General features: G+C 36.5%; 1 protein-coding gene and 1 pseudogene across 1 annotated transcript; both read right to left on the reverse strand.

Annotated features, from left to right (window-relative positions):
• Nucleotides 1-3252: 3252 nt before the first annotated feature.
• Nucleotides 3253-5326, reverse strand: LOC145100762 (UDP-glycosyltransferase 83A1-like). Its single transcript, XM_079037905.1, has 2 exons — nucleotides 4753-5326; nucleotides 3253-4311 (listed from the first exon to the last, which is right to left on the reverse strand). Exons 1-2 carry the CDS (start codon nucleotides 5231-5233, stop codon nucleotides 3425-3427), a joined length of 1368 nt encoding a protein of 455 aa, XP_078894031.1. The 5' UTR covers nucleotides 5234-5326; the 3' UTR covers nucleotides 3253-3424.
• A 6598-nt stretch (nucleotides 5327-11924) lies between these two features.
• Nucleotides 11925-13368, reverse strand: LOC145099751 (UDP-glycosyltransferase 83A1 pseudogene; annotated as a pseudogene).
• Nucleotides 13369-16749: the final 3381 nt, after the last annotated feature.

Consider the following 16749-nt stretch of genomic DNA (forward strand, 5'->3'; position numbering starts at 1 on the left):
AAAGTTAAAAAATATCAAAAGATGTTTGGATAGCTCAAAAGATCTTTTGGAGATTACTTTTGGTAAGAAGAAAATAAGGAGCTTCTAAAAGTCACAAAATCATGACTTTTTGTAACTTTTTGTTGTTTCACCTTTACAAGTTAAATCAAAAGTCCTTTTGTCAATCCAAACACATTTTAAAAACCTTCTTTTTCAAAAAGTCTTTCTACAAGAAGGACTTTTGATGCTTAAAAGTAATCCCAAACACCCTCGAAGTATCTAGATAATTACATGCTTTATTTTCTTATTATTTATGCCGAAAATGTTGTGTGTTAGATAAAATATTATGAGATGATATTTAATTGATTTAGTCATACAAGTATTGTACACTTATAAATATGTATTGGGTGATGGTAGATAGGACCACTTATAAATATGTATTCGGTGATGGTAGATAAGAGATGATAATATATGGTACACCGGGGACCTATATGAATGTTGTCTCTAAGTCTTTTATGTCATCATCCCTGTGACAACTCAGAAATCACAACAAATTTAAACTTCTAAAAATAACTCATAGTCATAAAATGTTTATAAATCATTGTTTGCAATTTGTTTATCCATATCAGAGTATCCCAAAATCATAAAAGCCATAAACAAAGGATGTGTACGGTCACGTTTTCGCCTTCCCGCGATCATCAGAAGTACCTGAAACAATAACTAAAATATGTAAGCCAAAGCTTAGTGAGTTTCCCCTAAAGTACCACCACATGAACATAACAACAAACACTATACAAAACTAAGCCTTCAACCTGATTGGACCACCTTGCATGGCCTACATCCTATCTAGACTGCTCCTGAGCCTTCGGCATGATTGGACCACCTTGTAGGGCCTATAGCCTATCCTGATCGCTCGTTGGGCCTTCGGCCTGCTTGGACCGTCTCGCAGGGCCTATAGTCTATCCGGACTGCCCCAAGTATCATGGCCTTCAACATAAAATAGGACCGCCTCAACCCAACCAACCATAACATGTCGACATATACATAACAGATAAACATATAACCAGTTAACAGAAAACAGGCAAATATACAGATCACTACCGCATGCTAATATCCTATATACTAGGATACCGATCAAACATATCTATCGCATACTATCATATGACATGATATCGAAACTAATAGGCCGGCCTTGGTGCCTTTGACCCATAAGTACAGTGAGGAAGACTCACCTCACAGCTTGACGAAAACTGGTCAATACTCTGATCACGAATACTGGCTCCACCCAAGTCCTAAATATCCAAACATTTCCTATTAATAAAATAATCACAATTTCCTAAACTACCATTGGTCAAACTTGGTCAGAATTAACAAGTCGACTGAGTCAACCCAACCGAGTCAACTCAGCTGAGTCGACATAGAATGCGTAAGCGGGTCGTACTCAAATTTTGACCGCAGACTAGAATGTTGACCGCGAACGCACTGCGTACTCCAAGTTACGCAGGGCGTACGCCCAGACTTCTCAAATCTTCATTAAGAGCTTAATGTCTTAAGCTCTTACGTCCCACTTTCAGATCGAAGGCTAAATTATCCTCAAGAGTCATGACTTTGCATGTCCATCAAGTGATCAATATCCCAAAGTACAACATCTTAATGCATTAAGACCATCTAAAGAATGCATGGAGAAAAACTAACCATCAAAACAACATTTTTATGACTTAAAACCCTTCCTGAGGTCTAAAAGGACGACTTATTGGGTCAAGAACATGCCATGCTTAAGAATCACCATTTAGGGACAAAAAGTAACTTAATGGAATGAAATGTCTAGATTTACAAGATGGAGTGATAAAGTTACAAGCTTTATACCTTCTGGAGGTTGCAAACAAGAAGGGAATCTCATATCCAAAATGCTTCCAAGCTTTAATCTCTTCTCACCACCTTCTTCTTCTTTTTCCAACATACCCACAAAACACTCTTATGGGCTTAAAATGGACTTTTCTCACTTAGGGTTGCCTGAAGACATTTTTCACAGAGGGAGGATATATCCAGGTATAATGTACCTGATTGCAAATTCAAAATCAGATTCAATATAAATATTTGATTTGTATTGAATATCAATGCATATTACCAGCAAGTCAACAGAATGCAGAATTGCAAAAAATTTGATAAAACTTTTTTTAAGGCCTGCATATGTGGTATAGTTTACATTAAATATGGACTATGGGATGAAATTTGAAAGTAGTCTCTGATAAAAGAACTTACACATATATTTAGAAAAATGACTGCATCAAGAATATGGACATTTACACCATGAAGGTATAAAATATGCACATAATGACCAAGAGCCATCAGCAACATATTGTAAACAGTTAGCAAAATGCAGAATTGCAAATTACCAAAAACAAATATCATTCATTAAATTTAGACACTTAACAACAAAAGTTACATGCTAGACATCAAAAGACAGAAACATTTAACTCAAAATCAAACACAGATCACTCAATCACAAACAAAAAACAGGAACATTTGGTCCCTAACAATTCAATCTACCAGTTTCTTTTTTATTGACAATTCTGCAAATTTTCTTCATCTAAATTCTCCCAACCCATGTCTTTTAATCGTGAATTTAAGCCTTCAATGTAAGTACTTTCGGGATTGATGTCCCATTTTTTGTATGGGCCGGATTTGTATGATTCGTGGAAACGAGACAGGAGCCGAATGTTGGAGCCTGATGTTTTATAGAATGGAAGCATAAATGCAGGGGGTGTTTGGGATTCTTTTTAACCTAAAAAGTCTGTTTTGACAAAATGACTTTTTGACTTATGAATTTTTTCTAAAATGAGTTTTTAAATGTGTTTGGATTAACTTTTAAGAGTAAAAAAAGTCAAAAAGCCAAAAGTCACAAATTCCTATCTTTTAAAACACCTTTGTTAAAAGGATTTTTGGCATTGCCAAGCATTTTTTTAAACTTTTGAGTTTTTGAAAAATCCAAAAAAATCACTTTGAAAAGTAATCCCAAGCGCCCTCACAGAATATAATCCTTGGTGGTAATACTAGCTACATTACAAGATCGTAGTCTACTAGCTGAACTTACAAAAGAAGAAGAAAGAAGATGGGTAATCTTATCGGGAACAAATATTAAGCAATGGAGCTTAAGTGGTACTAATTTCACCTAAAAAGGCATCAATACAAGACATAGAGACACGAAAATAAGAGAAATGTATGATACAAACAAAGAAGGCCTGCTATATGAACCAAACACTCTTGCCCTAATACAAACTTGAGATTAGATAAAAATGACACAAGATAAAATTAGAAATATAATACAAACAGATTAAGCCAACTTTAAGAATATAAAAGTTAAAATATGATACAAACTTGAGTTTAGTGTTTACTATTTTACATCTTAATAAATAAAAACAAAAACACCAATATTAGAGTGATATTAATTATTTGTATCTTGTATCCAGTCAATGAAGTTGCTGAAATTCTTATCAGAGTGGCTACCTTCGGCGCCTACAGCAACTGCAACCTTTTCTTTAAGATCAATAGCCCTGACCTTAAATTCCTTGTTTTCTAATACCTGTTCAATTTTATTCTTGATTTCTTCACTTGAAACAATACCACTTTCATCTTTTTCAAACTCCAATCCAGTTTTCCAAACATCAGAAATGTACATCTGATTAATAAACTGGTCAGAAAAGTAAGGCCAACACAAAAACGGTAGCCCATTGGTGACACCTTCCAACACAGAGTTCCAACCACAATGACTCACAAAGCAACCCACAGAAGGATGATTCAAAACCTTCTGCTGTGGGGCCCACCCCACTATCTTCCCACGATTGCTTACTCTATCATCAAATCCATCATTCTTCATATCTTCAAACATGTCGGGACGTACAACCCACAGGAAGGGCATATTCGTCATTTCAAGTCCAACTGCCAGCTCATCAAACTGTCTCGAATCAAAAACTGTGAAACTACCAAATGCGACATAGATGACTGACCCTATTGGATGTTGATCAAGCCATGTCAGACACGTGGAGTCCTCTTTCCAAAAATGGCCAATCTGTTTGGCTACTCGATTACTTGCTAATAATGGGCCAATTGGTAAAATATCAGGAAATGAAGTGAATGTTGAAGTCTCGAGTTCATAAGCTGAATTGCAAATTACACAGTCTGCAAGCTTCACAAACTCATTGGTTTTTATTGCGAAATGAAAAGCAGTTTCTTGCGTCTTCATGTCACCAATGCGGGTCCACATAAAGTTTTCAGAATTTATAGCAGGCATTGTCGGTGATAACTGAACCATTTGTTTCTTCATGAGAATCCCTACATTTAAAGGTTTGAGAAACAACTAACGTTATCTAATGACATGAAAACACTATATATGGTGGCTTTTGTTTTTTATCAAAAAAATCTTTTTGACCTCTTATGTAGTTATGTCTGTGTAGAAAAAAAAGACTTTTTTTTAAAAAAAAACAAGATATTAAAAAGTCTTTTTGACCTCTTTTTCTAGAAGAAAAAAAATAACTTTTGTTTCACTGATTTTGAAACGACATTTTCGAAGTTCTAACTTGATGTGATATTTCTTTTTCTACCAACATCAACATCATCGGTCTTTTTTATGGAGACTTTAAAAACCAAACAATATTTTTATAAAGACTAAGACATGGAAAAATACTTTTAGTCCATATCTTATTCCTTATACAAGACTGAAGATATTTTTCCTCTTCAAAAACAAACTGTATTAATCTAATAAGTGAATCTAACCTTTATTGTCTATGATTCCATCTTCAAGAAACTTTGGGATGCTCCATAACAAAGCCAATCCTGCAGCGGATGCAGTCCAAAAAGCTGCACTTCTGATTCTCATCTTGTCTGCAACTTCAAAGGCCCAACCCATACACGTGTCAGCAACAATGCATGTAACTTTCTCTCCCTCATTTATGTTAAGTTTGTTAATGAGCTCTTCAAGTTTTGAAGGCATGAGTTGAAAGATTGCTTCTGCTAATTTACAAACATCCTTTCTATCCTCTTCTGCTTCCACGCCATCTGGTAGTGACACAAAGCTTGCTAAATCATTCAAGTTTTCATCTGTGGAGAAAGCATTGGTAACCAGTTTGTGAGTGAAATCTGTATTAAGAAATGTGACTTTTACATCATGGTTGACTAATCGTTGCATAAGCTCCATCATGGGGATTACATGACCTTGTGCTGCATATGGTATAAGTAGTGCATGTGGCTTTCCCATCTCTATTTTTTCATCTGTTTATGTTAATATCTAGTGAGCTTTTATAGCTAAGCTCTTGAAGCTCGAGTTTGTTCAAGACTTCTAATGCCTAAGTGTTAGATTTATTTACATAGCAGGCCTACTTTGTTTGTATCATCTTTGTGTTTTTATCATTTGTCTTATTTTCTTGTCTCTATATCTTTATTGCTACGCTTTCCTTGAGGCTAGTACTTAGTACTACATATGGCCAATTGCTTCATATTATCTGTTATAACTAGTTTTCTGTTTTGTCTTCTTGGGATCAACTTGTGTCTACACTCTTGGATTTTAGCTAATTAATATCACCACCAAGGTTAGTATATATGTATTCTGAATGTGCTCTTCCATTGTATAAATCGTTTTAGTTACCTATGGTTTAGGTCTAGTACAAAACCAATGTTACCAAAAAAATTCTACCCATGACGTCCTTGCATATGAGTGTGGCTCACTTGTGGAAGTGATAACTTTTTTGGGGGATAATCATGTTATGACTTATGACTTACCCCAGCTAAGGTTAATTAGTTTTAACCAACGTTTAGCTAAACAGGTACCCACAAGAACTACTAAAGTGAAAATAAGATGATGATGATGTTAGGATTTTAAGCATTTCAACAAATGATTCAACGATTTTAAGTAATTGATGAAATTAAAAATAAGAACATGCTATTTATGTGGTTCACACGTGATCGGCTATGTTAATTGAGAGAGAGAGAGAGAGAGAGAGAGAGAGAGAGAGAGAGAGAGAGAGAGAGAGAGAGAGAGAGAGAGAGAGAGAGAGAGAGAGAGAGAGAGAGAGAGAGAGAGAGAGAGAGAGAGAGAGAGAGAGAGAGAGAGAGAGAGAGAGAGAGAGAGAGAGAGAGAGAGAGAGAGAGAGAGAGAGAGAGAGAGAGAGAGAGAGAGAGAGAGAGAGAGAGAGAGAGTTACTCTGACACCCTTTATGATCCTGTTTACGATTTTCACAAATTCAAGTGATATAAATATTAGTTGTCTGACCTAAAACTGCCAATAACCTCAAGCACAAAAATTCTAACCAAAACTATAATGATGAATGGTATTGAAGAAATACAAAGAAGATAAAAAGGAATTCAAAGAAGAATAATATTTCCTTCCATTTATTCATACTATATGAACATCACTGACCTAGTAAATATGATTTACATCAAGGATTAAGATCTAAAAATTTATAATTTATCATGACCCTAGGAAGTAGAACATAGACATTTGATCTTACAATCACCAAATTAAATTTCTATAGACCCAACTAGGCATGCACAAACCAGAATTTTTTTCAAACCGAACCGATTCGGTTCACTCCATAGCCAAGGAAAACCGGTTCAGCCTCAAACCGGTTCACTCAAGAAATTAATCGAACCTATATAAACCGGTTCTAAACCGGTTCAATCGGTTCTAAACCGGTTCGACTGGTTCTATACCGAAACCGGTTCACTCGACATACACCGGTTCTAAACCAGTTTCAATGAAAAAATTCTCGAACGGGTGTAAACCAGTGGTTCAGTTCTCAAACCGGTTCGATTCACTGTGGACCGATTCAGCATAAACCTGTTTACCGGTTCTTTGACCGGTTCGGATCTTGAACCAGCACCACTAGACCCAACCATCCCTCTTGTGTTATATTATTGTTCTCGCCATGAAACGACTCATTATTAAGTTTTGTAGATTGATTGCATGTGGCCCGGGCCCATATGCAGTTTTATGGCCAAGGCCCATATACAGTTTTGTGGTCAAAATCTATATTAGTCAGTTTTTGCCTCTAGACACAGCATGATTATCCTACTGCGCATGAACAACATAAATCTTTTGTCATCTTTATTTTGTTTGCATATTTAGTTATGTGTTTGTCATATGAAAACCTGACATTCACGATAGCTTCTCTTAGTATTATTAAATTGGTCTGAAGCTAATGTTAGGACTATAGGTATTAGCGATAAATCATATTTATTTATTGGATTTATCTAGTCTCTATATTTTAGCCTATTCTGTTATGTTATCTTTGTACTCTCTGTATTATATATAGTATTGAATACAATGAAATCTTTTAAGGTAAATTTTATATGCCTTATATGGTATCAGATTATGTCTTTTTTATCTCACCATGACCGGCGGCAACCCATCTTCTTATTCTTCTTCTCTTTCTCTTAACACCATTATCCACATGATCACTGTCAAACTATCCCCCACAAATTATTTACTATGGCACAATTAGCTTCTCACCCTTCTCGCCTATCAAAAATTATGGGGCCACATCGATGGGACCACAGTCGCACCTTCAAAAACTTCAGCCCTTGATGTTGTTGGTGTCTCTGCCCAAACCTAAACCCTGCGTACGCCTCCTGGCTCGAAGCAGATCAGAAAGCTTTCCTCATCATTCAAGCTTCTCTCACCAAAGCTGCAATGGCCAAAACCCTAGGTCTTACCACATCTCATGAAGTATGGAATACTCTTCAAGTTTCCTATCGACAAGATTCTCAAGAGCGTATGCATGTTCTTCGTGACAGCCTGCATCAACTTCAAAAAGGATCATCTTTTGTTTAAGAGTTTGGTGCAAAATTCAAATCCATCTGTGATCAGCTAGCCGCTATTGGCAGCCCTGTTGATTGGTTTTTATGTGGGTTTGGAGCTTCGTTTGAAACCTTCTCCACTACTTATCGTGCTCTCAAACCAGCTCCAAGCTTTCATACCCTCGTATCCTAAGCTGAATCTCATGAATTATCTCTAAAAACGATCCATGGAACTACTGTTCCCACTGTTGCTTTCAATGCCACTCGCCAGTCCTCGTCCTCTACTGCTTCCTCTCGTGGTAACTTATCTGGTGGCTGATACTCAGGACGAGGAAGGGATGCTCAAAATGGTGGTCAGGAAAGGGGGCGTCGCCCTCCTCATTGTTAGTTGTGTAGGACAAATGACCAGTATGCCAACTCTTGTCCCCAATTGAGCACTTTTGAAAATCAAGGATCGACTTACCAATCTTGCTCAAGCTTTTCAAGCTCAATGTCCTGTCGCCAACAATTCTCCTGATTGGTATGTCGATTCTGGGGCAACATCACACATGGCATCCAATTCCACGAATCTTGACTCCACTACTCCTTATGCTGGTGCTAATTAGGTCATCTTTGCAAATGGTAACTCTTCCTTTATTTCCCATAGTGGCACAAAAACTCTATCTCCAGCCATCAAGTTATCTGGTGTGCTTGTTATCCCCAATATAACCAAGAATCTCCTAAGCCTTAGCAAGTTTACTCATGATGCTCTTTTTGATGTTTTATTTTCTAATCCATTTTTTGTAATTCAGAATCGGGTAACAAAGGAAATACTGGCAAGGGGAAAATGTGAGAACGGATTATATATGTTGAAGCAAGGACTTCAAGTTTTTCTTTCTACTTTAAAATCTTCCAAAATAAGTGCATCATATAAATTGTTGCACAATCGCTTAGGGCATGTTTCATTTGACATTATTTCCTTACTTAATAAATCAGGTGTTTTGTCTATTTCATCTTTATGACCTACACCTCATGTTTGTTCTTCATGTCACTTGTCTAAAAGCAAACAACTACAACTTCCAATCAATCCCAAACGATCACTACAAGTACTAGATTTAGTCCATTGTGATCTTTGGGGACCTGCACCCACAGAATCTGCAGATGTTTATAGATATTATTGCATTTTTATTGATGACTTCTCAAGATTTACGTGATTTTATCCTCTAAAGTTAACGTCTGATTTATTCAATGCTTTTACCATATTTTTAGCCTTTGTACAAACTCAGTTCTCTTGCAAAATAAATGTTTTTCAGAGTGATGGTGGGACTGAGTTTGTTAATAATCGGGTCCGCTTACTTCTTGCCACTAATGGCACTCATCATCAGCTCTCGTGTGCCTATACTCCTCAACAAAATGACAAAGCAGAACGGAAACACAATCATCTTACTGAAATGGGTCTCGCTATGTTATTTAATGCACAAGCTCCAACAACTTTGTGGGTTGATGGTTTCAGCTCATCAACCTATATTATCAATAGACTGCCTTCTAAGATTCTTGATTATAAGAGCCCATTTGAGCTTCTATATCGTTCATCTCCAAACTGTAATGTGTTTCGAGCCTTTGGGTGCATTATCTTTCCTTATTTACGTCCTTATGCATCAAATAAATTGCAACCTTGAAGTTATCCATGTATTTTTATCGGTTATAGTTCTCAATATAAAGGATATTGATGTCTGGATCCGACATCTGGTCGAATTTATACCACACGCCATGCTATGTTTGATGAAACCCAATTTACATTTAGTGGCCTCACTTCTCTATTTGATAAGGCCACCTTGGTATTTTCTCGGTTTGATGACATTGCCTCGTCACTTTTTCTAGATCCACCTCCCGAGGAACCAACTTCACAACCATCATCGGCTACAATTTCTTCTGCTCCGGTATCTCCATGTGTCTTATGCTCTCCATCAGCGGCCCCCACTCCTTCGAATACTGTTCCACTTGTTGTAGCCATACCGTCACAACCTTCATCCTCGATAGAGAATGAAGCACCACCTGTACATCCTGCTAACGCAGACCAACCTTTAGTCACGGTGACTTTCAGACCTTCATCTTCCACACCGCCTATGGTGACTCGATCTCGGGAAGGTATTTTCAAAACTAAGCATTTCGTTGATCTTGCTTATCTCCAACAATCACCATTGCATCAATTACTTTTTTCTGCTAAAGAGCGTCGTGGTTTTAAGTCTGCCTCTAAAAATCCACATTGGTTATCCGCTATGGAAGATGAAATGCATGCACTACACTCTAATAACACTTGGTCTTTGGTTCCTCGTCCACTCAACTCAAATGTAGTTGGATCAAAATGGGTATATCGCATTAAGTATAACTCTAATGGCACAGTCCAACGTTACAAAGCACGTTTAGTTGCATAAGGTTTCAGTTAGATTTTTGGTCTTGATTATACATATACTTTCAGTCCTGTGGTTAAGGCCGCAACTGTCCCCATTGTTCTTTCTTTGGCTGTCATGCATCGTTGGCCCTTACACCAATTAGATGTTAACAATGCCTTTCTAAATAGGAGGCTTAAGGAAATAGTCTTCATGGAACAACCCCCAGGATTCTTCTCTGACGCACGGCTAATCATGTTTGTCAACTTCACAAAGCTCTCCACGGCCTTAAATAAGCGCCACGTGCCTGGTTTCAGCGTCTCAGCTCCTTTCTTATCAGCCTTGGTTTTGTTTGCAGTCGAGCAGATACCTCACTTTTTGTTTTTAAACGTGACTCATATCTTTTGTACCTGTTGGTATACGTTGATGACATTATACTCACAGGTAATGATCCTTCTCTCATTCACAAATTCATTTCCAAATTACTCTCTGAATTTCCTGTTAAGGATCTTGGAACTTTGAATTATTTTTTGGGTCTTGAAGTCTCCTACATAGATGATGGTTTATTTCTGACACAAGCCAAGTATGCCCATGATATTTTACTTAGAGCCAACCTGCTTGACTCTAAGCCATTTTCTACGCCTTTAGCCACTTCCGAGGCACTTGTCTCCACTGGCTCTCCATTTTCGGATCCTACTACATATCGATCATTAGTTGGTGCCCTACAATACCTCACCATCACTTGTCCAAACTTGTCCTTTGTTGCTAATCAAGTCAATCGGTTCCTGCATGCTCCAACTATCGATCACTTTCAAGCAGTTAATCGAATTCTACGACATGTTAATGACCCTCTAACTTACGGCCTGTACTTTACTCATCCACAATCATCTTCAATTCTTGGCTATTCGGACGCGGATTGGACTAGGTGTATTGAGACTCGTAGGTCCACCTATGGCTATTCAATATTTCTTGGTGGTAATCTTGTTTCCTGGAGTGCTAAGAAACAACCTACTGTCTCCGGGTCTAGTTGTGAGTCTGAGTATCGGACCGTGGCAAACACAACTGTTGAAATAGTGTGGATAACTCATTTATGACGTGAACTATTTGCTCTTCCTCCTGATCGACCTACGTTGTTATGTGACAATAAAAGTGCTTTATTTCTCGGTCAGAATCCAATTTCACACAAAAAAGCTAAGCATATTGATATTGACTATCACTTCATTCGTGAGCTCATTTCTTCTGGACGGCTATACACACGTTTTGTGCCCACCTCTTTACAACTAGCGGACATCTTCACCAAAAGTCTTCCAAAGCCTCTATTTGAGAAATTTCGAGCCAAGCTGCGTGTTGGTCCCCCACCTCTGCGCTTGCGGGGGGTATTAGCCATAAAGCATAGTTATTTATTGTATTTATCTAGTCTTTGTATTTTAGCATATTATGTTATGTTATCTTTGCACTCTCAGTATTATATATAGTATTGAATACAATGAAATCTTTTAAGGGGAATTTTATACGCCTTATAATAGGCCTTAGTTTTATAGATATTGTCGGTGTCTAAATGTGAGATCTTTGATCATTTTGGAATTAGGGAGGCTCAAACCATCCACAATGACAGTATGATATGCATCACTTCGAAAGCATAGAAACTGATATAGATTTTAGAGAAAATTACACTTTTGGTCTCTATGCTATATCAATTTTTTTGGATATGGTGGAAAAAGGAATACTTTTTCATTTTTGGTCCTTGTTTCATTGTTTCATTACACTTTTAGTCGACGATACGGACTAAGTATCTCTCTCCTCTATCAAATCAATGAAGCTGCTGAAATTTTTATCAGAGTGGCCACCTGTGCCAACAGCCACCGCAGCCATTTCTTTAAGATCCACAGCCCTAACCTTGTATTCATCGTCTTCTAGAAGCTTCTCGAGTTTATTCTTGATTTCTTCTCTTGTAATGATCCCACTTTCATCTTTATCAAACTCCAACCCAATCTTCCAAACTTCACAAACATACACCCGATTGATAAACTGATCAGCAAAATAAGGCCAACACATAAATGGTAAACCACTACTAACACCTTCCAACACAGAATTCCAACCACAATGGCTCACAAAGCAACCCACCGAAGGATGATTCAAAACCTTCTGCTGTGGGGCCCACCCCACGATCTTCCCACGTTTGCTTATTCTATCATCAAACCCTTCGTTCTTCATATCTTCAAACATGTCAGGACGTACAACCCACAGGAAGGGCATATTCGTCATTTCAAGTCCAACTGCCAGCTCATCAAACTGTCTAGAATCAAAAACTGTGAAACTACCAAATGCGACATAGATGACTGACCCAATTGGATGTTGATCAAGCCATGTCAGACACGTGGAGTCCTCTTTCCAAAAATGGCCAATCTGTTTGGCTACTCGATTACTTGCTAATAATGGGCCAATTGGTAAAATATCAGGAAATGAAGTGAATGTTGAAGTCTCGAGTTCATAAGCTGAATTGCAAATTAAGTAGTCTGCAAGCTTCATGAACTCATTGGCTTTTTGTATTAAGTCAAAAAGACTTTGTTGTGTCTTTAAGTCGCCGATTGAAAGCCATGTGAAGTCTGAAGAGCTTATGGCAGGCATTGTTGGTGATAGTCGAACCATTTGTTTCTTCATCAGAGTCCCTGCAATTCAAAACATTTCAATTATAAATTTATATCACACAGTCTGAATCTTTAGAGCTTAAATGAAACTAACCTTTTTCATCTATATATCCATCTTCAATCAACTTTGGGATGCAAATCAATGAGGCCAAAACCACACCTGAAGCAGGCCAAAAAGCTACACTTCTTATTTTCATCTTTTGAGCAATTCCAAACGACCAACCCATACACGTGTCAGCAACAATACACGTAACTTTCTCACAATCATCTCCTTTTCCATTAAGTTCTTCAATCAGCTCTTCAAGCTTTCCAGGCATGACTCGAAAGATTGCATCCGATAGCTTACCCAACTCAAATCTATCATCTCCTGCTTCCAAACCATCAGGTATTGACACAAGACTTGCTAAATCATTCAACTTATCATCTTCAGACAATGCGTCTGTAACCAATTTGTGAGTGAAGTTTGTATTCACAAATGTGACTTTGACTCCATGTTTGACTAGTCGTTGCATGAGCTCCATCATGGGGATTACATGACCTTGTGCTGGATAAGGTACGAGAATTGCATGTGGCTTTCCCATATTTAGTTTTGTTTAATTTGTACGTATTAAGATCTATGATTCTATGGTTATTTATATAGTTAAGTTTTTGTAGTTCATGTTTGTCATGCCTACTCCTTTTAGATTCTTACATGTAGCCTACTTAGTTCGTATCATCTTCTTAGTTCTATCTTGTGTTAGATTTATACAGCAGGCGTACTATGTTTGTATCATACATTTGTCTTATTTTCTTGTCTTGATGTTAGTTACATTAGTTTCATTGTTTTGTATCATTTGTCTATGTGATGACGCAAGTCACTTTGTTACATTTGTGTATGCTTTATTAATTTATTTCAAGCTCTAATAATCAGATACTATCAATTGTTTAATGATTTCGCGAATTCTGATTGTTAGAAAAATTAATAGATAAAATGGTTAAAATGACATTTTCATATATCATTGAATTAGTTTCTTTAAGAAGCCATTGGTTTAGAGTTTAAAAAATGGAAAATATTATAACCCTTTGTTTTCAATACAATAATCAATTTTGTTGTAATTACCCCCAAATTGATTTTTGCTAACTAATTATTTGTCTTCAAATAGATATTGAGAACCGTATCATTTTATTCAAACATTACAAGTTGGTTAATAAACGATTTGAAAATGGGAAATCCTATAAAATAAAATTGATTCACCAAACTTTTATTAAACTAGTAAGGTGTTAAATAATAGTAATAAATAAATAAAAACATTACGAAAAGGAAATAAAAAGGTGGGATCTTGTAACCAACCAACTCAATTAAGTTTTAACTTCGGAACTCCCCATAAAAAATCCAAAAAATTGATTGGGAGACGATTTTCTCAAAAAAAACTCGGCTTTTGTGATCCAAACATCTCATTACGGAAGTTCCAAATCATAGTAAGCACCAATGCAGCAAAAGAAAGCCTATTCTTACCGAGACTGGTATCATCATCCCAATGAATTCAATTTGTAAATGTATTGCACGTAATTTGAAAGACCCAAACTCGGTACTTTCATAAATTGCAATACCATATTACTCCAAAACATGTTACATGTATATTCATAAGATAATATTTTATATTGATAATACGATTACAAAGTTGGATACAAACGGTCTATTACAAAAAGTTATATATTAGATAACTACCCAAGATATTGTAAATTTTATACATACTCAAACTTAAATACAAAAGTAATAATATAAACTATTCTATTACTTCCGACAGTATAAAGCTATACTGGATGCTTATTGCCTGCAAATATTAAAAATATTGAGAGGGTAAGCGGTGACGCTTAGTGAGTTCAATAATAGATACAATATAACGTTATGCCATATATATACATCAATATGACAGAAGTAAAGAGAAACAACAAAGATGTATGTGAATCATGTGATAGACGTTCATATCAATCCAAGACTTTGAATAGGCATTCTTATCAATCAAAGACTTTATTCAATGATATACAGTCAAGAGACTTAACAATTTCAATATTTGATAAACATCAATAACGCTTCAACCCAAATGGCACAGAAGACATACAATTTCGGATAAATATTTGGTTATAGATTTCAGGTATTCACGCCCTGATTAACCATCAGTCAATATCATAGAATATAAATCATTCTCTTACGGAGACCTGTTCTACATTGTCAGAGGCTCGTACCAGTACCAATGTGAATCTAAGTCCTTTCAATGATCACATGGTCAAAGGTATTACAATTGCTAGCAAAATAGCGAATAAAATTTAACACGGGAAAATAACCCGGAATAATAATACTGAAAAGCACATAGCACATATAACACATAACATACAATTGTTCCTATGTACTGAACTCACCTTGGAATAACTGGGGGTTAACATAGTAATTTGAGCAGCACTTCAGCTCTAAATACGACTTTGTGGGGCGAAACCGGGGTTTTTAGTTGAAAACCCGACTTTACTCGGGCAGAGTTTCGACTTGAAAATAAGATTTTCTCAGGAACTTCGGGGCGTCACAGCTTGCTTCAAATGTCAGGAATGATAACGGGACTTCTGGGGGTTAAAAGTGGCTAAAAATGGGAGTAGAGGGTGAAAGATTGTAAAATTTTCTAAACAAAACCAGGCAGCCTCGCACCTTATTTATAGGAGTCCGAAGCTGCTGACTACGTTGGGCGTAGTCTTCATGTATGCGGGGTGTACGAGTCGTGGCAGCAGCTCGGATCTCGGGCTTCTACGTGGCGATCATCCGAAGACAGGTAGACGTGGCTGACACCGGATCATCTATGTGCGCAGTACGTTGGGCGTAACTCTCACGTGCGCGGGGCGTATGGCTCCGGATAATACTTCGATTTTTCATTTATTTTTATTTAATAACTTCAAAAATTTATATATTTCACATATGAACTCTGTTTTTGACGTTCTTTATATGCACGCGTAGATAAGAATATACTCTACAACTTTCGTTTAGACTTCATCGGTTAATTTTGAATTCATTTTTATTATTATATTTTTAACAGACCGGTACATGAAAAGTCTGTTAAAAATTCATAACTTCTTCATCTAATGTCCGTTTTCGTCAGTCTTTTTACCGTTGTACTACTATTTACGAGACATTCAATTCTCTTTTAGGTTGTTTTGGCTAAATATCGCTCGATCTTTATTTTGAGTTCTTACCTGTCTACCGGTATTCCGAAACTTAGAAAAATCATAACTTCCTCATACGAATTCAGATTTAAAAGTTCTTTATATGAAAGTTTATTATTTTTACGACTTCTACAACTTTCATTTAGATCACTAAGGCTAAAAAGTAGTTTATCGAAAACTCATTTTTTACGTGAAATAGCGTTTGTCGGATTTGTTACGGATCTTCAATTGGTCATAACTTCTTCGTTATAACTCGGATTTCTACGAGGTTTTCGTCTAAATGTTTCTAACGAGATTTTCTACAACATCAAATGATAAAATTTTACTTATTTGAAAATTTATACTTTAGCTAAATTTCACTATTTAGCTATTAACCGGAATCTCATAAGACTTCCAATATTTTATGAGTGATTCTAAATATAGTTTTACATCATTTCTAGTAAAAACCAATAGTTAGAACTCAACACTCAATAATATATAATATATCATAATATTATTCACTCTTATAATTTACAATACACGATTTCAAAACGTGTATGTTACAAATACCTCCTCCTTTTGAGGATTTCGTCCCCGAAATTACATCGATTAAAACAAATGGGGATATTTCTCTCTTATTTCATTCTTATTTTCCCAAGTATAATTTGGGCCTCGATAGTGTTTCCACTTGACAAGCACCAATTCTACTTCTTTGTTACGTAGCTCAGTCGTTCTTTCATTAATGATCTTTTCAGGCTCTTCAACGTATCTTAACTTATTATCCAATTTCACCTCGG

The sequence above is a fragment of the Lactuca serriola genome, chromosome 4 (genome assembly GCF_051521515.1).
Source record: "Lactuca serriola cultivar US96UC23 chromosome 4, Lser_US96UC23_V15, whole genome shotgun sequence".
NCBI classification, from domain to species: domain Eukaryota; kingdom Viridiplantae; phylum Streptophyta; class Magnoliopsida; order Asterales; family Asteraceae; genus Lactuca; species Lactuca serriola.